The 26,716-nt window shown below is 44.7% G+C and overlaps 1 protein-coding gene across 1 annotated transcript in view; it reads right to left on the bottom strand.

Moving 5' to 3' along the window:
• The window catches only part of lig1 (ligase I, DNA, ATP-dependent), a 140,092-nt gene that overhangs the window by 98,554 nt on the left and 14,822 nt on the right, over positions 1 to 26,716 (bottom strand). The window contains exons 5-9 of the mRNA XM_034183730.1: positions 17,241 to 17,360; positions 15,706 to 16,038; positions 15,452 to 15,557; positions 14,986 to 15,072; positions 6,420 to 6,476 (exon numbers count right to left, since the gene is read on the bottom strand). Of these exons, the coding sequence (XP_034039621.1) occupies positions 6,420 to 6,476; positions 14,986 to 15,072; positions 15,452 to 15,557; positions 15,706 to 16,038; positions 17,241 to 17,360 (703 nt within the window). The remainder of the gene's footprint in view (positions 1 to 6,419; positions 6,477 to 14,985; positions 15,073 to 15,451; positions 15,558 to 15,705; positions 16,039 to 17,240; positions 17,361 to 26,716) is intronic.

Below are 26,716 nucleotides of genomic sequence, written 5' to 3'. Positions count from 1 at the left end.
TGAGTGTTATTGATGCAGTTTTCGGACTCCCATTACTTACCTGGACTGATACGGAGCAGCTCGAACGGTTTCTCTCCGTGAACCGGGGACTCAACTGGATCCTTTGACCCATCGTCAGGTTTCTGCAGTGAGACTGTGTTTTGGAGATCCTCCAGTTTTATGATCTCCCGAAGCTGTCTCCGCAAGGGGGCTAGAAAGCCTGAGGGCCCCTGGTCTGGGCATGTGGAGCTAACGCTGCAGCTACCCGCTGCTCCAGTGGCTCTGCAATATCCTCTTCTCATCATCCAACACAAACACCATGTCACCTCGACTTCTTACTGGATGTTCACACGTTGTCTGTTATCTCTGCTGACGCTGTGGATTATCGCCCTGGCCTGTTTAGCCCTTGCCGGTCGCTGCCCTCCGGGTACAGTGCTAACAACAACGAGCACCGGTGCTAACGTTGCCGCGCACAGCATGTCGGCTGACAGCTCAACGCTGTGCCTGCACGAAGGAAAATCATCGCCACCATCGCCTCCGGATTTGCCACGCAGACATTGGTATATCCACCGGGGATCGGGCTGCCGGTTCATTTCTCTGAAACACGGCGGCGAGAGCTCCATCACGTCCCTCTGGTCTGCTGCGCGTCCGGTCACGCAACATCTGTGTCATCAGTCGCGATGTCATCAGAGCACTGTCAGACTGCCTACTAATAGTGCAGGGGAACGCGGGAGAGAAGGAAAACCCGGAGTGGATTATAGTGTCCTTCGCCCAATAAATAAACTGGACTCTCAAAAATTCATCACACTTGAACAATTAAATGTTCAGTCACTTTCAAATAAAGCAGGACTCATCCATGACCATATTGTGGAAAAGGGGTTGGACATTTTGTGCCTCAGTGAGACCTGGCACCAGCCTGAGGTTTTCTCTTCACTCAATGAGGCCTACCCACCCCAGGTATTTATACCTAGAAAAGGCCCGTACAACTGGCCGTGGTGGGGGCCTTGGTGTTTTATACCGCAGCAACATTGAGCTATCCCCTCTACCAGTCCCATCCTTCTGCTCTTTCAAAAGCCTCGTCTTCAACTGCAAACACCCATTCTCTGCCACAACTGCCCTCATTTATCGGCCCCCTAAACCACATCCATCCTTCATTTCTGACTTTCATGATTTTCTCATTTCACTCTGCACATCCTGTTCAAATATTCTCATGATTGGTGATGCCAACATACACATGGACTCAGATACATGCTTACAAGCCTCTAATTTCAAACAAGTTCTGGACTGTCTCAACCTACAACAACTCGTTAAAGGCCCTACACACAGCAAAGGTCACACACTGGACTTGGTAATTACAGACTCCATTCATATCACAGATCTGCAGGTTTTTGACATTGGTGCCTCTGACCACCAGGCAATCAGTATCAGAATCCCCACATTTTCCCAATTCACGAAATCAAAAAGACAAATAACATTTAGGAACATCAAAAACATGAATCCTCCTCCTTCAAACACAACCTTCAACTACTCTCTGCTCCCCAGGTTCATCAGTTGCTGACCTTGTGGACTACTACAACAATAGCCTCAGCTCCATCCTGGACTTTCATGCTCCACTTAAAACTCGTACTGTCACTTTCACCCGTTCAGCTCCCTGGTTTACTGACCAGCTTAGGGCAATGAAAAGGTCTGGCTGCGTCCTGGAGCAGGCCTACAAAACATATGGCCTGACGGTGCATAAGTTGGCCTACCGAGAATATCAAAAATCATATGCAAAAGCTCTCTCTTCAGCTAGGTCCGGTTACTACTCCACGATAATCAATAATAACACAGGTAATTCCCAAAAACTATTCTCCACCATTAAACACCTCCTTAAGCCTCAGATCCCCTCATACCACACTCCAACAGTAGCCAATTGCAATCACTTCCTTGAAATTTTCATCTCCAAAGTTGCTAATATTCGTTCTACTTTTTCATCTACATACAGCTCCACCTTTGACACTCTAACTACTCCTGGCCCACATCTTCCTCATTTCTCCCTCACAACGCAGCAGGAGGTCGAGAAGGTTAACCGTATCTCCAAACCATCTACTTGCTCCCTAGATCCCCTTCCCTCACCTCTGCTCAAAAACCTTTCCACATCCATCAGTCCAATCATTACTGAAATAATCAATCTTTCCTTTGAAACTGGAACAGTACCAACCTCCCTAAAAACAGCTCTTATCAAACCCCTTCTTAAAAAAACCCACCCTTGACCCTGTACCCCTTTCAAATTACCGTCCAATCAGTAATCTTCCATTCATCTCCAAAATCCTTGAAAGAGTAGTTTCCATTCAACTTCACAATCATCTCAAATGTAATAATCTATATGAGAAATTTCAATCCGGTTTTCGCCCGTCCCATAGCACAGAGACAGCTCTCATCAGAGTGACCAACGACCTCCTGATGGCCTCTGACTCTGGTTCCACTTCCCTCCTCTTCCTTCTCAACCTCACTGCCACGTTTGACACCATAGACCATCACATCCTCCTGCACCGTCTCCAGCACTACAATGGTCTCTCCCACATTGCCCTTCACTGGTTTCACTCCTACCTCACTGACCGGACTGAGCATGTGGTCCTGGGGGACGCTAAATCTCTCCCCCACACTGTCACCTGTGGGGTCCACCAGGGCTCCGTGCTCGGTCCCACCCTCTTCACCATTTACATGCTTCCCCTCGGGTGTGTCGTTGGCAGGCATGGAATCCACTTCCATTGCTATGCTGATGACACACAGCTCTATATCAAGGTCACTCCCTCCGCTCCTCCCTCTGCCACCATTTCCCGCCTCAACTCCTGCCTGGAGGAGATGGGGGCATGGATGAGACAGAATTCCTACAGCTGAATGGCTCAAAAACAGAAGCCATTCAAACCGGTACTCCTTACCACCTCCACTCCTCTCTCATTACTTCAATTTCTCTCTTTGGCCATAGCATTCCCCTCTCTCCCTCTGTTACCAATCTCAGGGTCAGGTTTGACCCCCACCTTTCTTTTGACAGTCATGTCAATAACATCTGCAAAACCTCCTTTTTCCACCTCCGTAATATTTCCAAACTCCGTTCTTCACTTTCCCTTTCGGCTGCGGAGAGGCTCGTCCATGCCTTTGTCTCCTGCAGTTTGGACTACTGTAACACACTCCTCACTGGGATCCCTGGCAGGAGCATTCAAAAGCTCCAGTATGTGCTGCCAGGGTCCTGGTGAGGGTGCGGAAACACAAGCACATCACCCCCCATCCTTCACACCCTCCACTGGCTCCCCATTCACTTCCGTATAGAGTACAAGATCCTTCTGCACACCCACCACTGTCTCCATGGTGATGCCCCCACCTACCTCACTGACCTCCTCACTCCACATACCTCTGGCAGAACCCGGTCAGGCCAACAGCACCGTCTGCTCCCGCCCAGGACATGGCTCAAGACCATGAGGGACTGGGCCTTCGAGGCTGCTGCTCCCCGCCTGTAGAACGCCCTCCCAGACCACCTCAGGGCCCCACAGACGGTGGATGCTTTTAAGAAAGTATTAAAAACCTTCCTTTTTAGAAAAGCTTAGTTAGTTAACTTAGCTTGTTTTTAACTAATGTATGTATGATGTATTGTAATTTTATCTTATCTTATCTCTTTTATTGCTGTTTTATGTGCACTTTGAGATTTGCATTCAAATATAAAGTGCGGTACAAATAAAATGTATTATTATTATTACCCATGGATCTTGAACTTGGGCCTCCCAGTACCTGAGATGAGTTAGTGAAAAACGGCTGGGGACCAAATGTTGGCAGTCAGACCCGACCACCTCTGCCTCGCATCCCTGAGGACCTTTGGGTGCGATTACTGGAAGCTCTGTGAAACCGTTCAGTTCTCGGGGGTCTGCCTGTAGGCTCCCAAAAGGCAGGCCGCTGGGAGAGCTGGCTCTCAACTGTGAAGGCACGTGCAGCTCTGGAAGTAGACGGGAGCCTGGATGTACAGTGAAAAGTCTGACTGGCTGAGGCCTGGAAGTCTGGTGTAGGTCAACAAACTGTTGCTGAGATTTACTAGCCTCAACAGCACGCTGCAAAGTTTGTTGGGCCGCAGGTCCAAATACTTGGCCTGGAAAAACCGGCAGTGAACGGAGTGTACCTCTGCAGGATTCGGACAGAGGGGACTGCGCAAGCCACACCTGACGTCAAGTGATGGTAAGGGTCGACATCAGCCTACCAAGCTCTCTAGACATATAAACAAAAGTTTGGAGTGAAGCATCACTAAGACTTTGAGTAGCATCATCAACCTCTGCTTCCCTCAAAGACTTTGACAGGGCAAGGGCTAAATGGGACAGTGAGTTGCCAAGGCGACCACTGCGAGCAGCTACGTCATAGCACTTGGTGAGGAGGTCCTCAGTGACCCTACACTGAGGTCGTGGGCAGTGGGCATCCGGCCGAGCAGCATCAGCCGGAGCCACAACCAGGTTTGCAATAATGCTGTCGATAGGGCACACGGTTCAGACCATACTGCGCCGAATCACACAGAGCTAAGGGCTCTGCAGTCCTGCGATAGATGGGTCGATGATTTGGGGTCTGTCCAACATCGGTGGAGCTCCTCGATGTATGGTTCCGAAGCTGGAACATTGTACTCAAGTTTCTGAGTGACTTTGAAAAAGGCACTTGGAGCAGTGGTTTCCGCAGGGTGATCCCGAGCCTGGATGAAGCCAACTGAACAGCGTGCTGGACAAAGGATAGTCTCGGTCCATTTTGTGGCAGGGACTCTGCCTCAGAGGCATGAGAGCCCATCATCCTGGTCCTCCACACAGTTTCTATCACTTGTCATGTACAAGGAATCAGTCACAGCAATAGATATGGCATCTTCTTCCTGCTGAGTAACTACATTGGTCCAATCAGCCACATTAGGGACAACAGGAACTGTTACAGCGTCCCTAGGCTGTAGATTCAGAAGTAAAGACTTAATCTGAGCAAACTCAGAAGTTAATGTTTCAACCTTTTCAGCCAAAGCATGGTCATGAGTAACAAAGAGGCCTCTGCATGTGGGCGTTTATGGCACTTTGGTTCCTTCCTGGGGCTGGAGGCCAAAGTCTCACTAAGCATCCCACTTTCCAATGCCGCGGGTCTAGCAGACCTCGCTGCTAGTGGTATAGTGGCACAGTTAAGGCAGGCATCGTCAGTCAGGGCTTCCCTCAGCTGTCCGATCCCAATACACGAGGGGCAAAACATATGTCTATCTCCTGAGCAAAGGAGCCAAACAGGTACTACAGCCATGCAACAAAGTCCCTGACATCATTGTGAACTGCGTGCAGATAGCTAACACAAGCCCTGACAGTTACAGATACCAACACAAAGCATGAACACAAAGTGTAAGTATTAACACAAGGCACGGAGCGTGAATCACTCACAGCCAGAGGTAACACAAGGCACGAAGCGTGAATCACCCTCAACCGAAACAATACAAAACAGTTTCACCAGAGACAGGTCATAACAATCGCTCCTAATAATGGGAATCACCTACATCAACGACAACAGCAGCTGCTAGCGGAGCTGCTGAACTTAGTAAAACGGCGACAGCGCAGACTACTTCAAGCCCAACACAGTACACTATATTGGTTCTGATACACACGCTACCACTTAGTTAACAGGGTTAGCAAGTAGCCAGCCTTTGGCGAAACAACACAGCTAAAGGCTTAGCGGCTAGCAGCTAGTGAACTCATGACAGGCGAATCTGAATAATACAAAACGGTGAAGCCGTATCTCGCAGCCTCTGAAGGACATGTGCAGTGTACGTAGCTCCAACCGAAGTGGTTTACGAGGCTACAAGTGAGAGCAGCAATCGTAGACAAATGCGTTCTCAACCTGTTCAGAATGCGAGAATGTAGAAAAGAAATGAGCACTGGGTATGTCTGGTATATAAAGACAACCAGTGACGCCACCCAGGTCACATCCAATGGTGTGACTTTGTTGGTATATATTCACGACATCTCTGTGCTGCGCACATGTACTTATCCAGGTGCTAAAGCACAGCCCTCTGGTGGTCACTAGGAATGAAATAGAACAAAGATTTTTCCTGGGCTTTGGTCGTTAACGGTTTGGGCTTGGGCTACAACCCAGTTGTGTAAAAACTGACATTTCTTCTGCAATGAGGTTTATGATCTACGTGACCCAATACATTTGTGAGAAACTTGCATCAACCCGGGTTTTAAAAATACTGAGAAGAAACGCAAAAAAGACAGGGCTCAGAACAGACTGAGTTCAATCGAACGGGTCTCATTTCATCAGTTTCCCTTCCAGGACACTCTAATTATGTGCCACGCTGGACGCCGAGCGGTGGTTTTGTATAAATGCTTTGACATACTTGCTTTCAATAAAGAAGCGATCACTTTGCCCTAAATGTCATGGGATAAATCCCTTTCTCCGTATGGACCTCTTACCTGCCAGAATCCTCTTCAATCTTCTGAAAGGTGCGAGCCACGGCCAGATACGGCACCCTGGAGAGAGATGAGCATGTCGTTAGCAGGCGATGACTCTACCCCGACAGATTTACAATCACGGCACTGAGCTGACTCAGCTGTGCTGAGCGCTGCTCGCAATTAGTGCAACAGACAAGCAAGAGTGTTGATTCAAGGTGATCACAACGCCATGAACTGAGACAAAGGTCAGAGTGTGTGTGGTGGAAACACACGCGACACACGAGACGGCAGAACCAAGACAAGGACACGGTGGCCTTTAGAAAATTCTCCTGGAAAGTTATCCAAGGACTGAAACCTGGGAACACTGCAGACAAAACAAACGAAGGATCACTCAGCAGACAGTTTGATTTACAAAAGCAGAATGTTACTTAAAGTAAAGGATAAAAAAAAAAAAAAAAAAAAACACAAAAACCCAGTCATGTCTAGTTTATCTCAAGTCTTTTGCAGTTACTGTATTCACTCAAAGTTTAAGTCTCTTTATTTTTAAATGGGTTTTTGAGGGCCTGTGACTTATATACAAATATATGACATGTTTATTATTAATAGCAGTAATTATAAAGGCTATTTATATCAGATTTCACAGGAATCAAAGCACTAAACAAAATTAACTCCAATAATAATTCAAGAGGCATTTCTGACAGGTGTGACTTTTCCCCCCTTAACACATTTTTTGCGACCTTGTTGACTGCAGAAAAGCGTTTCATTGTTCCGTGATCGTGCCTCAGTAGTTTTACTCTTTCTGGAATGTTGCATTCTTCAAAAAGGCTATTTTACAAAGTTGGACTTTGCAGTGTCTGTTAAATCTCTTTTTTTGCCCATTTTGCTGGAGGTGAAGAAGCTGCCTAATAATTATGGACACCTAGATATAATTGGTGTAGGCCACGCCCCCCTCATTACACAAACACATCATCACCTGAGAATGCTTAAATCTATTAAGCATTCAGGCTTTGATTTGGAAAATATGTGAACAAACGATGATAAGGTCAGAACAGTCACTTGCCTAAGAATTGTGCACGCAGCACAGGAAGGTTCCTGGGATTTCTTTTTTACTTTTTCAATTCTGACAATTAGCCTTTCAGATGCTTTTAAAAGTAATTCCAGGAAGACGTTATAGAGCGAATAAGTATGAAACTAATAGTCATCAATCCCAACGTCCATCACGCCACTCAACGAGAAAAGAGATTCATCTCAATGATATCTCCCTCTGGTTTTGATTGGGCTTTCATAGGGAACAAAGGTTTTTACACTGATTTCTATCAGTCTTTTAGGCCCTTTAAAGACTTCTTCTTTGTCTTTCAGCTGTTCCCGTTAGGGGTCGCCACAGCAGATCAATCGTTTCCATCTCACCCTGTCCTCTGTATCTTCCTCTGTCACACCAACCACCTGCATGTCCTCTCTCAGCACATCCATGAACCTCCTCTTTGGTCTCCCTCTTCTCCTCCTGCCTGGTGGCTCCATCCTCAGTATCCTTCTCCCTATATACACTGGGTCCCTCCTCTGCACATGTCCAAACCATCTCAATCTCGCCTCTCTGACTTTGTCTCCAAACCGTCCTGAGCTGTCCCTCTGATATGTTCATTCCTAATCTTGTCCATTCTTGTCACTCCCAAAGAGAATCTCAACATCTATATATATGGGTGATTCTTTAACTACGGGCACTATTGGCCTTGTAAATGTAATTTCCACCACACCATTGCCTTACAATATAAAGCGCCTTGGGGCAACTGTTTGTGATTTGGCGCTATATACATGTGCTCTGATGTCACTGTTTATCTCCATAGAAACTACCCAAACAATCTTTCATACAAACTGTTTAAAGGGACATTACAGTGTTGTGGTGGAAATTACGGCAATAGTGTGGGACAACTACATTTTGTTTAAAAAAATCACAACAGTTGTATGACATTGAATACCCCAATTATGTTTTGATTATTTTACTGATATTTTATTCAGAGATATTTTAAAACATTAGAAAAAAACGTTTCGTTACCATTCATTTTTATCACTGAAGATCAAAAGTCTGGGTGTGGGACAAGCACAAAATGGCAATATTTGCATATAATGATGCTGAAAAAAGGTGAAAAAGTCATCATAGACTACTAGAACAAATTTCTTAACACACTTTCATTGTAAAAATAACTATAAAAGTGTGAAATTTCCCCTTTTTTCTGTTTTTCATATAATATGATCAAAGGACATAATAAGTGCCCGTAGTCTAAGAATCACCCATATATCGCATACCAGGTATCATGGATCAGTTTGGATATGTCAAAATACTTGAAGAGGTCATGTTGCCTTATGCTGAAGAGGACATGCCCTTGAAATGGGTGTTTCAACAAGACAATGACCCCAAGCACACTAGTAAACCAGCAAAATCTTGGTTCCAAACCAACAAAATTAATGTTTTGGAGTGGCCTGCCCAATCCCCGGACCTAAATCCAATTGAGAACTTGTGGGGTGACATCAAAAAAGCTGTTTCTGAAGCAAAAACCAAGAAATGTGAATGAATTGTGGAATGTTGTTAAAGAATCTTGGAGTGGAATAACAGTTGAAAGGTGCCACAAGTTGGTTGACTCCATGCTTCGCAGATGTGAAGAAATCATGAAAAACTGTGGTTATACAACTAAATACTAGTTTAGTGATTCACAGGATTGCTAAAAAAGCAGTTTGAACATAATAGTTTTGAGTTTGTAGCGTTAACAGCAGATGCTACTATTATTGTGAACACCCCCTTTTCTACTTTTTTTTTTTTTTTTTTTACTAATAGCCCAATTTCATAGCCTTAAGAGTGTGCATATCATGAATGCTTGGTCTTGTTGGATTTGTGAGAATCTACTGAATCTACTGGTACCTTGTTTCCCATGTAACAATAAGAAATATACTCAAAACCTGAATTAATCTTATTAGTCACATAGCACTACTATTATTCTGAACACTACTGTACGTCCTCCCACTGAGTCAAATCTTTAAAAGTCATGGCTTACAGTATCATTTTTATGCAGATGACAGCCAGATTTACCTGCCACTCAAAAAACTTGCTTCTGCCCCTTTGGCGCTTCTTTTGAATTGTTTGAGTGACGTCAAGGCTTGGTTGGCCCACAACTTTTTAAGTCTAAATGAGGATAAAACAGAGGTCATTTTATTTGGAAATATTGACCCCCTCTTGGACTGGGCCCTCTTAAACAGCACGTGAAACAGTCTGTCACCAACCTCGGCGTCATTACTGACAAAGATTTTAAATTTGACAAGCAGGTAAACGCGGTTGTCAAATCTGGATTTTATCATTTGCGTCTTTTATCTAAAGTTAAACCTTTTGTTATCTTTTAATGCTTTCGAACAAGTCGTGCACACTTTTGTCTCCTCTCGTTTAGACTACTGTAATGCACCTTTTATCAGCATCAGCCAAAATGCACTTTCTCGCTTACAGTTGGTCCAAAATTCTGCTGCGCGTCTCTTAACTGGTAGCAGAAAGTGAGAGCACATCACTCCGGTTTTGGAGTCTCTACACTGGCTTCCAATTCATTTTAGAGTTGATTTTACAATTTTATTGTTTGCTTTTAAAGCTTTGAATGGACTGGCCCCGGCGTACATTTCGGACCTCATCCGAATTTATCAGCCTCCCCGTGCTTTGAGGTCCGAGGGCCAGTTCCGGCTTGTGGTGCCTGTGACGACACTTAAAACCAGGAGGGACAGGGCAATGAGTAGGTCTTTCTGTGATGGGCCCTCAGCTGTGGAATGATTTGCCCTTAACATCCGAACAGCCCCCACTGTAGAGTGTTTTAAGTCTCGTCTAAAGACCCATTTTTACGCTTTGGTTTTTAACACTGCCTGAGTGTGTGGTCCTCTGTGTGTGTGTGTGTGTGTGTGTTTTGTTGTACAGCACTTTGGAAACAATGTTTGTGAAATGTGCTATATAAATAAAGGGTATGGTATGGTATGAAGCACCTTGAGGCAACTCTGTTGCGATTTGGTGCTATATAAATGAAAATAAATTGAATTGAAATTGAATTGAAGAGAACTTTGATTCTCTTCTTGGCCAGAGATCCAACAAATGTTTTTTTTACATCCTCAATGGAGATTTAAAAGAAAAACCACCACATGAAGCTAAAACTGAAACTGCGTTTCTAGAATTGTAACAAGGCCGACGCTTCTGGAGAACATAACTTTGTTAGTATGAATTCAAAAAGCAGGTCATAAAACACTCCTTTTTCTGATGCTTCTCCTAAGCAGCTCATCCCATACTTCCCTCACAGCAGTCAAGCCCTCAAATTCTTCCCCGGGGGATTCTGAGGCGTTCCAAAGGTGGCTGGGAGATGTATTCCCTGAGTCTCTCCCAGGGTCTCCTATCACTTGGATGTGTCTGGAAGACCTCCCTAGGGAGACCACCAGGGGCATCCTCACCAGATGCCTGAACCACCTCAGAATCTCCTTTTGAAGCTAAGAAGCAGCAGCTCGACTCAGAGTCCCTCCTGGATAGTTGAGCTTCTCACTCTGTCCAGGAGTGTAAACCCTGTAAATCCAGCTGCTGCATGTCAGTGATGAGGGCTTTGTCAGTACGGAAGATTCCTGACAATTCAAAGTTTTTGGATGCGACTCTTTGAATGCTTACTGCCGGTTCAGACTGTGCCGGAATTCATACACACGGTGTATAATGACCATGTGTATGATACAAGCAGCAGCTGGAGGAGGAAGAAGGAATCAATCAATCATGGTCCAGAATTGTCCGCACTGACGATCCCTCCCAAAAACAGTCACATCAAAATAGACTTTTATACAATAGTCTAAATTTTTGGGGTCCACAACTTGATCGCGAGTAAAGCCAAATCGCAATTTATGTGTGCGCGAGTTAACGGGGCTCACGTGTACCTGATGGAGGAATCAGATTTCCACCGCCTGTATCCGGGATCTTATTCTTTCAGTCATTACCCAAACTTCCTGAACATAGGTGAGGATAGGAGCGTAAATCGACCAGTAAATCCATAGTCTCACCTTCTGGCTCAGCATCTTCTTCACTACAGCGGCTCATTACAGCACCCGGAATACATCAGACTCCGCCCCAATCCGTCTATGGATCTCACGCTCCAACTTGCCCCACTTGAGAACAAGATCCCCTGATACTTCAACTCCTCCACTTGGGGAAATAACTCTCCCCTGAGCCAGAGGAGACAAACCACCGGTTTCCAACAGAGAACCATGGTCTCTGATTTGGAGGTGCTGATTCTCATCTCAGTCACTTCACACTCTGCCTCAAACCTGTTCCATGCAGAACAGAGGTCACCACCTGATGAAGCCAACAGAACTGCATTATCTGCAAAAAGCAGAGATGAAATTCTGAGGTCACCAAACTGGACACCCCCCAATCCTATTTTCTATATATTCTATCTTGTCCTATTGCCCCATGTGGGATCAATAGCTGTCTGAATCGGACTATGAAGACCGACTCATGTCTTGAAATAGTCCTGCTACCCCACACATGGCACATCAGGAGACCAGATCATAAACCTTTTCCAAAGGCATAAAACACACAGACTAGTTGGCATACTGCAGAGCTCCCTCCAACATCCACGTGTGGGTCAAGAGCTGATGCACCGTCGCACAATAAGGACGGAATCCACATTGCTCCTTCAGAATCCAAGGTTGGACTACTGGTCTAAATCTCCTCTCTATCAGTCTTGCCAAGGGAGGCTAAAAAAAAATGTGATTCCTCTATAACAGGAACAGACTTTCCAGTCCCCTTTTAAAAGGGCCCCTTCGCACGTAGTACGAATGTGGTTGAATCGCAGATGAAGCAGGAATCGTATACATGTAAAATCGTAGCTGCCTCGAACACCTTGTACACCTGTTGCTACAACTATGTGCACACACCAGCAGATGAAAGAGAGTGTGCCCTGTGAGAGCCCATCAAACCCTCTCGCAGCAGGTGTCGGCCAAATACCAGGTGACATGCACACACACATCTAACACCGCTCACTTGGCACTTAGAAAATGTGTGGCCATTCGCACTGTCAGCATGAAAACAGTCAGCAGACAATCACTTTCGAGCTGGATGTGAAATTTGTCTAAGTGCCCCACGAGTGTGTCTTTGTAAACAGCAACACACATGTGGTCTGCATGTGTATCGCACCTGTGGTTCACCCCCCCCAAACACATGAGGCGTGCCGGGAGGGGCACACTTGCATAAAATGCTGATTTTATATATATACTCAACAAAAATATAAACGCAACACTTTTGGTTTTGCTCCCATTTTGTATGAGATGAACTCAAAAATCTAAAACTTTTTCCACATACACAATATCACCATTTCCCTCAAATATTGTTCACAAACCAGTCGAAATCTGTGATAGTGAGCACTTCTCCTTTGCTGAGATAATCCATCCCACCTCACAGGTGTGCCATACCAAGATGCTGATTAGACACCATGATTAGTGCACAGGTGTGCCTTAGACTGTCCACAATAAAAGGCCACTCTGAAAGGTGCAGTTTTGTTTTATTGGGGGGGGATACCAGTCAGTATCTGGTGTGACCACCATTTGCCTCATGCAGTGCAACACATCTCCTTCGCATCATCCATGAAGAGAACACCTCTCCAACGTGCCAAACGCCAGCGAATGTGAGCATTTGCCCACTCAAGTCGGTTACGACGACGAACTGGAGTCAGGTCGAGACACCGATGAGGGCGCCGAGCATGCAGATGAGCTTCCCTGAGACGGTTTCTGACAGTTTGTGCAGAAATTCTTTGGTTATGCAAACCGATTGTTTCAGCAGCTGTCCGAGTGGCTGGTCTCAGACGATCTTGGAGGTGAACATGCTGGATGTGGAGGTCCTGGGCTGGTGTGGTTACACGTGGTCTGCGGTTGTGAGGCTGGTTGGATGTACTGCCAAATTCTCTGAAACGACTTTGGAGGCGGCTTATGGTAGAGACATGAACATTCAATACACGAGCAACAGCTCTGGTTGACATTCCTGCTGTCAGCATGCCAACTGCATGTTCCCTCAAATCTTGCGACATCTGTGGCATTGTGCTGTGTGATAAAACTGCACCTTTTAGAGTGGTCTTTTATTGTGGGCAGTCTAAGGCACACCTGTGCACTAATCATGGTGTCTAATCAGCATCTTGGTATGGCACACCTGTGAGGTGGGATGGATTATCTCAGCAAAGGAGAAGTGCTCACTGTCACAGATTTAGACTGGTTTGTGAACAATATTTGAGGGAAATGGTGATATTGTGTATGTGGAAAAAGTTTTAGATCTTTGAGTTAATCTCATACAAAATGGGAGCAAAACCAAAAGTGTTGCGTTTATATTTTTGTTGAGTATATATATGCTGCAGACATGATCACATGGGGGCCGGACAGGGACACCAGAGCGCACACAGCACAGCGAGGTGCCTGCCAGATAACAGACGCAGTGACACTGTGTGTGTGTGTGTGCGCACTGAACTGACGGGGGTGTCTCCGCCAACAGAAGCGGCTGTGGAGATCTGTGGTTCTGGACGTCCCAGCTAGGGAACATGTACCGTGTTTGGATGGACGTGAACTAACAACTGTCCACTGTGAGCCATGTGTGTCTGCTTGTTGTCCTCACATGGACATACATAAAAACATATATCGCTGTTGCAATGGGCTGCAGCGAGCGAGCGCACATTGGTAGGCTGCCCCAGGTGAAACGGACCGTCAGATCATAACACGCAGTGGCCGATCTGAATGTCACATCACCCATGTGAGCTCTGTTCCACATGACGCTGTGTCTGTCCTGCGGTGCGCCGTCCACAAGACATACGTGTCAGGCCAGTAACGCGCGGGGCTGGCTGGACACGCCGCCAACAGATATGGACATGATAAGAGCGACCTGCTTCTCGTTCATGTCATTTCATGACTGCACGTCTGTGACCATGGGTCTTCTACAGAGGAACAGATGGTTCATATTGGTATTGTCCGCTCGATAAGAGGGATTCAATAAAATGTGGTGTTTTTATATAGTGTGAGGTTTAATTTTTTTTTAAAATATGTCCATGTCCTTCCTGATATCAGGCAGTTTCCTGCAACTTTTACAGGACAGCGATGGTAGTTCAGTGGTAAAGTTGCTGGTTGGCAATCAGAGCTTTTGGAAATTGCAAGTTCGAATCCCATGGGTGGCATGTATTTTTCTTTTCCACAGCAGTTGCGCGATGTCACACAGCTGCTTGCACTATGTTCCTGCGTACACAAAACCGTTGCAGTGGCATCATTCATGGCTACCCATTGGCTCAATGTTTTTGTGGTTCGCTCATACGACCTGTTCTGCTGTGATTCGACCTGATTTGTACTATGTGTGAAGGGGCCCTAATGAAGGGGGCCATCACCGCAGTTTAGAAATCCACAGTTCCTGTCCTGTTTTTTTTTTTTTTTTTATAGGTGTGTCAGCCAAAAAACATTCCGAGACTTCAAAGAAATCAAATTCTATTAAATTCATCCTACCCTGGTAAACTCAGGTTGGGTTTTAAAAAGTCAAACAGTTAAAATGGGGAGAGCAGTGAGTAGGTCTTACTTCTGCCCATGATGCCAGCAGGCATGGTCCACTGGGTGGTAGCCGGGCCTGGATGGATCATAATCTGTCTGTCCTGAAGACGACTCACTGTGGAAAACACATTGAGATTAACTAAATGGTGGCGTACACGCAGCTGTCACGAAAAATACATTTTTCTTTATTTCAGGGCTAAAAATGTCTCACAGCCTAAAAAACTAAACAAAAGAAAATGCTGCATCAAACTGAATATTAACAGCGTAAAGAGAACTTGTGCTAAAACATCAAAAAGAAGGAAAATATTCATAATGTTAATATGTTTATTTCTGTTCTAAAGCTGGACATTTTAAAATGGACTCCTATGAGGAACCGGCTCACTTTTGGAGCGAGCCTCAAGTGGTCAGTCAAGGAACTGTAACTTTCTCTTCTTCTGGGTGGAGCTTCAACTGAGAACGTTGATGTTTACAGTTCTTCCTCTGCTCCGTCTTACCCTTTTATGTTTTTACTCTCCTCCGAGGAACTTTTCTTCTCCACACTCTTTGCCTCGGCTTCTTTCTTCTCTGGTTCCTTCTTCTTGACTGCAGCTTTTCTAGGTACTTATGGGGAACACAGGGAGAGGAAGTTGAGGGTGGAGCAGGACGGTATTTGCCCGTCTTTCCTAACTGATAAAGCGGAGCACATTTACGGACAGGTTTTGTTTTGGTTTTTTTGTGCAAGCACAGAACTATGTAAATTCTTCCTTACCAAAGAAACTGCTGATTGGGGCTTTCTTGGCCGGCTCCTTATCTTTTTGTTCTTTCCCTGCTTTCTGTTTTTTGTCCATCTGACTTTTTGGGCTCTCTCTTCCATCTCCCGTGTCCTTTTCAACCTCCTCGTCACCAGAGGAAGGCCCTCTCTCATCAACTGTCTTCTCCTTGGCTTCATTTTTCTTTTTTGCACCCTCAGCTTTCTTTCCCTTTTCCTCGTCGCGCTCCTCCTCTTCCTCTTTCTTCTCGTTCTCCACCTCCTCTTCTGCACCATGGGTTTCGGTCAATGCTTTTTCAGCACTTTCTTCCTCCATGGGTTCATTGCCGTTCTCTGCATGGGGCGACACACACAGTCATTGAAGACATAAATGCCAGCAGGTTTTCTGAGGGTGACCCACTTTTTATGAAGCCGTATTTGAAGTTAGATTCTCAGCATAACAGCATTCTTCAATAAATGCTGCAGGGTTTCTTTTTTTTTTTTTTTACTTCCTTTTTCAGGTATAAAAGAAACGACTATTGACAAACTTGTAACACGGAGTCTCAGCAGAAGGTGCTCGAGTCATGATAGCCAGAAATAAAAGTTAACTTTGTCATTCTCAAGGCTTTGTTGCCCCAGAGGCGTGCTTCTGGCTTCAAAAACCAAAAACCTGGGTTTTTAAATAGAAAAAAGAGTGGCCCGTGTGTGAGACGCCACGACTGAACCTGCTGATGAAAACAGAAACTTTGAACTGATTCACCGTCCAGCTTTTGTCAATGTTAAATGGCTATCACAGCAGTTTAAAGCAGCACCTCCAAACTTCAGTCTGCTGTTCATCACCGCCTCATCAGTCAAAAATAAATACAATCATAAATAAATGCAGCAAAATAGAAAGTACTGTAGTATGGAAGTATGAAAACTGCCATTTTTTGCCCTGCTGGGAGGCCCTGGGGGCCCCAGGGAGATTAAATCTGAAGGTCCAAACGTCCCCGACCAGACAGGCCCCCCAAGCGTTGTCCCCACCAAATTTCAGTCAATTTCACGCAACAGTTTTGGAGAAAATGTCTGGATGGAGCACAGCGTGAGGCGCCCCCTCTGCCAATCTTGATGTCATTAGTCCCTTGGACCTTCGTCCAAAGGATTAAAAATATTATGAATGAATGGATTTATTCGGCACACACACAAATCCGAAAGAACAGAAACATACCAATAATATGAATGTACTGCCCCTCCCTGAGCCTGGTTCTGCTGGAGGTTTCTTCCTGTTAAAAGGGAGTTTTTCCTTCCCACTGTAGCCAAGTGCTTGCTCACAGGGGGTCGTTTTGACCGTTGGGGTTTTACATAATTATTGTATGGCCTTGCCTTACAATATAAAGCGCCTTGGGGCAACTGTTTGTTGTGATTTGGCGGTATATAAACAAATTGATTGATTGATATATATATTATATTATATGTTATAATTATAGACATAAAGATCCAAATGCTTCCATGAGGACATCTGTAATTTTTATAACAATTTTTGATTGGGTGCAGAGCCCCTGCCCTCTTGTGCTTACCGCCACTCTCCACGCGGGGGCGTTTATTTTGCTGACGTGGCTCCTCCTCGGCCTCCCCTGTCCGACTCTCACTGCTGCTCCTGCTCTCATCGAGCCTCCTCTTGGGAAATGTCTTCCTCGCTGCACATGACAGGATGAAAATTCAATTAAAAGTAAAGCGAGAGGCTCTCTCACCAAGATCCCGCTATGATCATCAGCACACGCTCGTCTTCCCCCACGCACAAACCAAAGACACGTTCCAAATGTATTCAATAATTCCATCCTGAAAGAAATCATGCAGCTCAGCAGCTCAGAATTTGGAGTAATTTCCTCTGTAACTTTATGCTGGCGGGTCTTTTTAGTTTTGGTTCTACAGCCGTGTTTGTGTTGGTTCTCATCAGGTGATTCTGCTGATGTTTTTCCTTTTAGACTGGATAATGAAAGCTGTAACTCGGGATATTAAAGCGGCAATATGTTTTTCCAGCAGCACTTTTTTCTTTTTTTCTTAATATTGTGGCGATGCAGTGCTGCTGAAAACAATCACTGCAGGCTTCAAACACAAACCATCACACAAAGAAACAAGAATGAGACACTTTCCTGATGCAAAAAAGAGACAAAACAGTGAGTATTGCCAAATGAATACAACAAATCAATAAAAAAAAAAAAAAGTTCAGCTTTAATTATATTATGCTCTCTGTTCTGGAGTATAGATCACATTTTCCACATTTTGTTATGTTACAGCCTTATTCCAACATGGATGGAATTCACTTTTCCACCTCAAAATTCGACACATCACCCCATAATGACAACATGAAAAAGTTATTTTGAAATTTGACATTTCCCTCAGTTTTTATTTTTGATAAAGAACAAACACTGAGGCCTTCAAAAACCCACATCCACAGACTGCACTGACAGTGTGTCAGTTCTTCCTCCTGATGAGGTCATTTCCTCCAGCTTTACAGACAAAACTTACCAAAAAAAAAAAAAAAAACCCAAAAACCAATCTGTCCTGGGCTCCCCAGCACCAGTAACTAGTGTTTGGCCCGACCACAAGCCAACGGTGCAGCCCGTGCTTCTAATTTACCAGCAGCCATTTGGGAAAAAGCTCTTTTGGAGGCTGCAGCTAAATTTGGAACACAGTCAGAATTAAAACACTCCTTTTCAGCATGTTTATTCCAGCATGTCAATGAAAGTAGTTCATGGTGTAAAAGATGGAAAATACAGATGAATGTTTAGTTTCCAGGAGTGGATTGTCTCAATTAAGACTGAATTTCTCTCTATCTATAGACACATAGATCCAGAAAGTATTCACAGCAGTTTGCTTTTTCCACATTTTGTTATGTTACAGCCTTATTCCAAAACAGAGTAAATTCATTTTTCCTCAAAATTTGACTCACAACACCCCATAATAACAAAGTTTTTTTAATTTTAGCAAATTTATTTAAAAAAAAAAAAAAAAAACAAACTAAAAACACATATCCATAAATATTCACAGTCTTTGCTCAATACTTTGTTGATGCATCTTTGGCAGCAATTTCAGCCTCAGGTCTTCTTGAATCTGATGCCACAAGCTTGGTGCACCTATCTTTGGGCAGTCTGGTCCATTCCTCTTTGTAGCACCTCTCAAGCTCCATCAGGTTGGATGGGGAGCGTCGGTGCACAGACATTTTCAGATCTCTCCAGAGATGTTCAGTCAGATTCAGGTCTGGGCTCTGGCTGGGCCAATCAAGGACATTCACAGAGTTGTCCTGAAGACACTCCTTTGATATCTTGGCTGTGTGCTTAGGGTCATTGTCCCGCTGAACCGTCGCCCCAGTCTGAGGTCCAAAGCGCTCTGGAGCAGGTTTTCATCCAGGATGTCTCTGTACATTGCTGCATTCATCTTTCCCTCAATCCTGACTAGTCTCCCAGTTCCTGCTGCTGAAAAACATCCCCACAGCATGAGGCTGCCACCACCCTGCTTCACTGTAGGGATGGTGCCTGGTTTCCTCCAAACACGACGCCAAAGAGTTCAATCTTTGTCTCATTAGACCAGAGAATTTTGTTTCTTCTGGTCTGAGAGTCCTTCAGGTGCCTTTTGTCAAACTCCAGGTGGGCTGCAATGTTTGAAAACACTCATTTCCATTGTGGTCCATTTAAAAATCAAATGACAAAATAGAAGTAGAAATAAAATAATAATAATAGTGCATATATGATAACAAGAACCTAAACAATCGTCCATACAGGCCTGACTGGTGGATTGCTGCAGAGATGGTTGTCCTTCTGGAGTAGTACCCGTCGAGATGAGCTTCACCGCGCAACAGCACTGTGTTTCTCTCTCTAACCAAGTGTGGCAGACCAAACGCCGCCCCCCTAAAAATCGGTCCCCCCTGCCTTCACTGCACATGCATAATTTTTGAGCGTCAGCATCAGTTCACTGATTATCACCTCGTTTCTGCTTCAAACTGCCTCCAGTCATCATCTGTCTCAGCAAGAGATATCTGAAGCTTTTCTACAACAATCATTTCGACATAAATTCAGCATTATTTCAGAATAAAGGAAGCGATCAGAGCGCCACAGCAGCACCTCTGAGTCTGACATGTTGCTGCGCCTACAGCATTTCAGAGCACCAGTAGTGATACACAGATTATCGCCTCGTTTCTGCTTCAAACTGACTTGAGAATGATTTAAGAGGTTTTAATTTGTCATCTGAATATTAATAATCACATTGTTCCCTTTGGGTGTGGAGAGTCAGACTCAGACACATGCACAGTGAAGGCAGGACAGACCAACTTTTAGGAGGTTGGGGGGAGTGTTCTGTCAGCAACACCAAACCTTATGCAGCGTTCACACCGGGCGCGACGCGAGCGACAGGTTGACATGTAATCCCTATGGAACGACACGTTTTGGTGCCAAGTCACGCAGCGCGACGCGATGGACGCGAATGAAGTGATGTGAGTGAAGCGATATTGAGCGATTGGCACGTTTGTGGAGTGATATTGCGTCACGTCACGTTGCCCTCCTCCCCAAGTTGAAAAACTTGAACTTTTTCATCTTGTTGCGCTGCAATGACCAATCAGGGACTGAATATGTAGTGACGTGGAGATGTCTGGAGTTTGACTGAGTTGGACGTGAACATGTCCTGTCTCTGGTAGCAGCCTGTGAGCAGGACTTACGTCTCTTTTGTCCTTTATTTCACAATTATGACAGAGTTTTTGGAGCGAGCAGCAGGCCCACAGCAGGGGGAGCGGAGTTTCTTTCTCTTTTTATTTTACGTGTGCGCGCAAGCGAATTGTCCGTGGAGATTATTTTACTTATCAACTACACAGATGTATCATAAAACAAATGGTGACTGGTTTCTAAACACAATTATGACAGAGGTAAGTGGAGTTGATTCCAAAAAGCTCTATTCTGGTCTCATCTGACCACATGACCTTCTCCCATGCCTCCTCTGGATCATCCAGATGGTCACTGGTGAACTTCAAACAGGCCTGGACATGTGCTGGCTTGAGCAGGGGGACCTTGCTGCCCTGCAGGATTTTAAACCATGACAGCATCATGTGTTACTAATGTAATCTTTGTGACTGTGGTCCCAGCTCTCTTCATGTCATTGACCAGGTCCTCCTGTGTAGTTCTGAGCTTTCTCAGAATCATCCTTACCCCACAAAGTGAGGTCTTGCATGGAATCCCAGACCGAAGGAGATTGACAGTCATCTTGTGTTTCTTCCACTTTCTAATAAATAATCATAACAGTTGTTGTCTTCTACCAAGCTGCTTGCCTGTTGTCCTGTAGTCCATCCCAGCCTTGTGCAAGTCTACAGTTTTGTCCCTGGTGTCCTTAGACAGCTCTTTGGTCTTGGCTATGGTGGACAGGTTGGAGTGTGATTGATTGAGTGTGTGAACAGGTGTCTTTTATACAGGTAACAAGTTCAAACAGGTGTAATTAATACAGGTAAAGAGGGCAGAATAAGAGGGCTTCAAAAAGAAAAATTAACAGGTATGTGAGAGATGGAATTCTTGCTTGTTGGTAAGTGTTCAAATACTTTGCAGCAGTAACATACAAAAAAAAAATTATATATATATATATATATATATATATATATAAATAAAATCATACATTGTGATTTGTTTTTTTTTGTTTGTTTTTTTTCTCTCTCACAGTGGACATGCACCTAAGATGAAAATTTCAGACCCCTCCATGATTTCTACGTGGGAGAACTTGCAAAATCGCAGGGTGTTCAAATACTTATTTTCGTCACTGCGTGCGTATATATATGTATATATATATATATATATATATATATATATACATACATACATACATATATACACACACACACACACAACAAAAATATAAACGCAACACTTTTGGTTTTGCTCCCATTTCGTATGAGATGAACTCAAAGATCTAAAACTTTTTCCACATACACAATATCACCATTTCCCTCAAATATTGTTCACAAACCAGTCTAAATCTGTGATAGTGAGCACTTCTCCTTTGCTGAGATAATCCATCCCACCTCACAGGTGTGCCATATCAAGATGCTGATTAGACACCATGATTAGTGCACAGGTGTGCCTTAGACTGCCCACAATAAACAATATACCTATGTATATATATATATCAATCAATCAATCAATTTTATTTATATAGCACCAAATCACAACAAACAGTTGCCCCAAGGCGCTTTATATTGTAAGGCAAGGCCATACAATAATTATGTAAAAACCCCAACGGTCAAAACGACCCCCTGTGAGCAAGCACTTGGCAACAGTGGGAAGGAAAAACTCCCTTTTAACAGGAAGAAACCTCCAGCAGAACCAGGCTCAGGGAGGGGCAGTCTTCTGCTGGGACTGGTTGGGGCTGAGGGAGAGAACCAGGAAAAAGACATGCTGTGGAGGGGAGCAGAGATCAATCACTAATGATTAAATGCAGAGTGGTGCATACAGAGCAAAAAGAGAAAGAAACACTCAGTGCATCATGGGAACCCCCCAGCAGTCTAAGTCTATAGCAGCATAACTAAGGGATGGTTCAGGGTCACCTGATCCAGCCCTAACTATAAGCTTTAGCAAAAAGGAAAGTTTTAAGCCTAATCTTAAAAGTAGAGAGGGTGTCTGTCTCCCTGATGGGAATTGGGAGCTGGTTCCACAGGAGAGGAGCCTGAAAGCTGAAGGCTCTGCCTCCCATTCTACTCTTACAAACCCTAGGAACTACAAGTAAGCCTGCAGTCTGAGAGCGAAGCACTCTATTGGGGTGATATGGTACTACGAGGTCCCTACGATAAGATGGGACCTGATTATTCAAAACCTTATAAGTAAGAAGAATAATTTTAAATTCTATTCTGGAATTAACAAGAAGCCAATGAAGAGAGGCCAATATGGATGAAATATGCTCTCTCCTTCTAGTCCCTGTCAGTACTCTAGCTGCAGCATTTTGAATTAACTGAAGGCTTTTCAGGGAACTTTTAGGACAACCTGATAATAATGAATTACAGTCAGGGCTCAATTTGAGGGGGGGCAAGCCGGAGCGCGCTGCAGAACCTCTGACGGCTCCGCCAGCTATTTATACTGGATCCGGTGATCCGCCACCTCTCTTGACTAACAAAATAAAATCACCGCTCTCACTGCCAATCACACCGCCGCCCTCCTGTCTGCTGTGCGGAATTGCGCCAAATCTGGCAACAGGTCCAGAGGCTACGCTCGCTGTTTTGATCCGGATGTTGACCGTAGCCACAGAGCTCCGTGGCCACCAAGAGAGGACTTGGATTCTTTGGGGGTCCCGCATCCGTACCCCTGGAGGCAGTGAGCGAAGGGAGAGCCGCGCATTGTGTTCTGCATGTGTCTGTTTATAATCTTCTCGCACAGAAGAAAAAAGAGAGTGTTTACACAAGAGAAAAAAGTGAGAAAATGTTAATGCCTGTTTGACAAAAGTGTGTAGTGAGGGGTTTTACAGCCTTAAAACATCTATAATAATTGTAAAATATAGCGCTGGCTACTTCATGGATTTTGTTTATTGCGGGTTATTTTTAGAACGTAACTCCCGCGAAAAACGAGGGACCACTGTACATCATTAAACAGGAATTTGTACTCTATACGGATTTGGCGTGACTAGTGTTATTAGGCCTACAATACATGCCCAGTTTATTTTCGGTGTGGCGCACAGCATTGTACGCAAGCCCCCCCCCCCCCCCCCCCGCCCTTTTTTTTTCTGCACCGGAGCCACCCATCCTCTGCGCTCCGGGACATCCCACTTTACAAATTAAGCACTGATAACAGCAGTGCAGCCTAGAAGAAATAAATGCATGAATTAGCTTTTCAGCATCACACTGAGACAAGACCTTTCTAATTTTAAAGATATTGCGTAAATGCAAAAAAGCAGTCCTACATATTTGTTTAATATGCACACTGAAGGACATATCCTGATCAAAAATGACTCCAAGATTTCTCACAGTATTACTAGAGGTCAGGGTAATGCCATCCAGAGTAAGGATCTGGTTAGACACCATGTTTCTAAGATTTGTGGGGCCAAGTACAATTATTTCAGTTTTATCTGAATTTAAAAGCAGGAAATTAGAGGTCATCCATGTCTTTACATCTGAAAAACATTCCTGCAGTTTAGCTAATTGGTGTGTGTCCTCTGGCTTAATGGATAGATAAAGCTGGGTATCATCTGCGTAACAATGAAAATTTAAGCAATGCCGTCTAATAATACTGCCTAAGGGAAACATGTATAAAGTGAATAAAATTGGTCCTAGCACAGAACCTTGTGGAACTCCATAATTAACTTTAGTCTGTGAAGAAGATTCCCCATTTACATGAACAAATTGTAATCTATTAGATAAATATGATTCAAACCACCGCAGCACAGTGCCTTTAATACCTATGGCATGCTCTAATCTCTGTAATAAAATTTTATGGTCAACAGTATCAAAAGCAGCACTGAGGACTAACAGAACAAGCACAGAGATGAGTCCACTGTCTGAGGCCATAAGAAGATAATTTGTAAACTTCACTAATGCTGTTTCTGTACTATGATGAATTCTGAAACCTGACTGAAACTCTTCAAATAGACTATTCCTCTGCAGATGATCAGTTAGCTGTTTTACAACTACCCTTTCAAGAATTTTTGAGAGAAAAGGAAGGTTGGAGATTGCCCTATAATTGGCTAAGATAGCTGGGTCAAGTGATGGCTTTTTAAGTAATGGTTTAATTACTGCCACCTTAAAAGCCTGTGGTACATAGCCAACTAATAAAGATAGATTGATCATATTTAAGATCGAAGCATTAACTAATGGTAGGGCTTCCTTGAGCAGCCTGGTAGGAATGGGGTCTAATAGACATGTTGATGGTTTGGAGGAAGTAACTAATGAAAGTAACTCAGACAGAATCTGAGAGAAAGAGTCTAACCAAATACCAGCATTACTGAAGGCAGCCGATCATAAAGATATGTCTTTGGGATGGTTTTGAATAATTTTTTCTCTAATAGTTAAAATTTTATTTGCAAAGAAAACCATGAAGTCATTACTAGTTAAAGTTAAAGGAATACTCAGCTCAATAGAGCTCTGCCTCTTTGTCAGCCTGGTTACACTGCTGAAAAGAAACCTAGGGTTGTTCTTATTTTCTTCAATTAGTGATGAATAGTAAGATGTCCTAGCTTTACAGAGGGCTTTTTTTATAGAGCAACAGACTCTTTTTCCAGGCTAAATGAAGATCTTCTAAATTAGTGAGACGCCATTTCCTCTCCAACTTACGGGTTATCTGCTTTAAGCTGCGAGTTTGTGGGTTATACAACCCCTGGCAAAAATTATGGAATCACCGGCCTCGGAGGATGTTCATTCTGTTTAATTTTGTAGAAAAAAAGCAGATCACAGACATGACACAAAACTAAAGTCATTTCAAATGGCAACTTTCTGGCTTTAAGAAACACTATAAGAAATCAAGGAAAATAGATTGTGGCAGTCAGTAACGGTTACTTTTTTAGACTAATCAGAGGAAAAAAATATGGACTCACTCAATTCTGAGGAATAAATTATGGAATCACCCTGTAAATTTCCATCCCCAAAACTAACACCTGCATCAAATCACATCTGTGTGACAGCTGTCACTCCTGGTTGCTCCAACGCCCTCTCATGCTTGAAGCCCACACTTCAAGCAGGGCGCCATCTTGTGGTGGTGGGCCAGCAGCTGGACTGAGGACTTTGAGGATGGGGAAAAGTCCAATGTATCTGTCCTTCAACTTTTGGGATTCCACTTGCAGGGGAATGTCCTTTGTGGAAAGCCAAACCTCCTGCCCAGGCTGATACGCAGGGGCCGGGGCACGCCGGCGGTCTGCATGGTTCTTGGCCCTCGTCCGGGCTTTGAGCAGGGCAGAGCGGGCGGTACGCCACACCCGACGGCACCTTCTCAGATGGGCCTGGACCGAGGGCACCCTGACCTCTCCCTCCACTAGCGGGAACAATGGGGGCTGGTACCCCAAACACACTTCAAATGGGGAGAGGCCGGTGGCAGACGAGACTTGGCTGTTATGAGCGTACTCGATCCAGGCCAGATGGTCACTCCAGGCCGTCGGGTGCGCAGAGGTCACGCAACGGAGGGCCTGCTCCAGTTCCTGGTTAGTCCGCTCTGCCTGCCTGTTCGTCTGGGGGTGGTACCCAGAAGAGAGACTGACGGTGGCCCCCAGTTCCCTACAGAAAGTCCGCCAGGCCTGGGAGGAGAACTGAGGACCACGATCCGAGACAATGTCTGATGGAATCCCATGCAGACGCACGACATGGTGGACCAGGAGGTCTGCAGTCTCCTGGGCCTGTTGGGAGCTTCGGGAGGGCCACGAAGTGGGCCGCCTTGGAGAACCGGTCCACTATCATTAAGATGGTGGAGTTATCCTGGGACGGCGGGAGGCCTGTGACAAAGTCCAGGCCGATATGAGACCAGGGGCGACGAGGCACAGGCAGAGGCTGGAGGAGGCCTTGGGCCTTGTGGTGGTCAGCTTTGCCCCCGGCACAGGTGGTGCAGGCCTGGACATACTCCTGGACGTCGGCTTCCATAGACGCCCACCAGAAGCGCTGCCGGACCACTGGCACGGTCCATCGCACCCCTGGGTGACAGGAGAGCTTGGAACCGTGACAGAAGTCAAGGACCGCAGCCCTGGCCTCTGGTGGGATGTACAGTTTGTTCTTCGGACCATTCCCCGGGTCCGGGCTCCGTGTCAGGGCCTCCCGGACGGTCTTCTCCACGTCTTTGTCTCTCTGCCTCTCTCTCTCTCTCTGCCTCTCTCTCTCATATATATACATACATACACACATACACATATACATACATACATACACATACACACACATACATACAAACATACACATATACAAACATACATACATACATACACATACACACACACACATACATACACACATACACACACACACACATACATACAAACATACACATATACAAACATACACATATACAAACATACACATATACAAACATACATACATACATACACACATACACACACACAC

This window comes from Thalassophryne amazonica, chromosome 12 (genome assembly GCF_902500255.1).
Source record: "Thalassophryne amazonica chromosome 12, fThaAma1.1, whole genome shotgun sequence".
Lineage (NCBI taxonomy): Eukaryota > Metazoa > Chordata > Actinopteri > Batrachoidiformes > Batrachoididae > Thalassophryne > Thalassophryne amazonica.
Note: the sequence above shows the minus strand (reverse complement) of the source record. Positions and strands in the feature narration are given on the sequence as shown.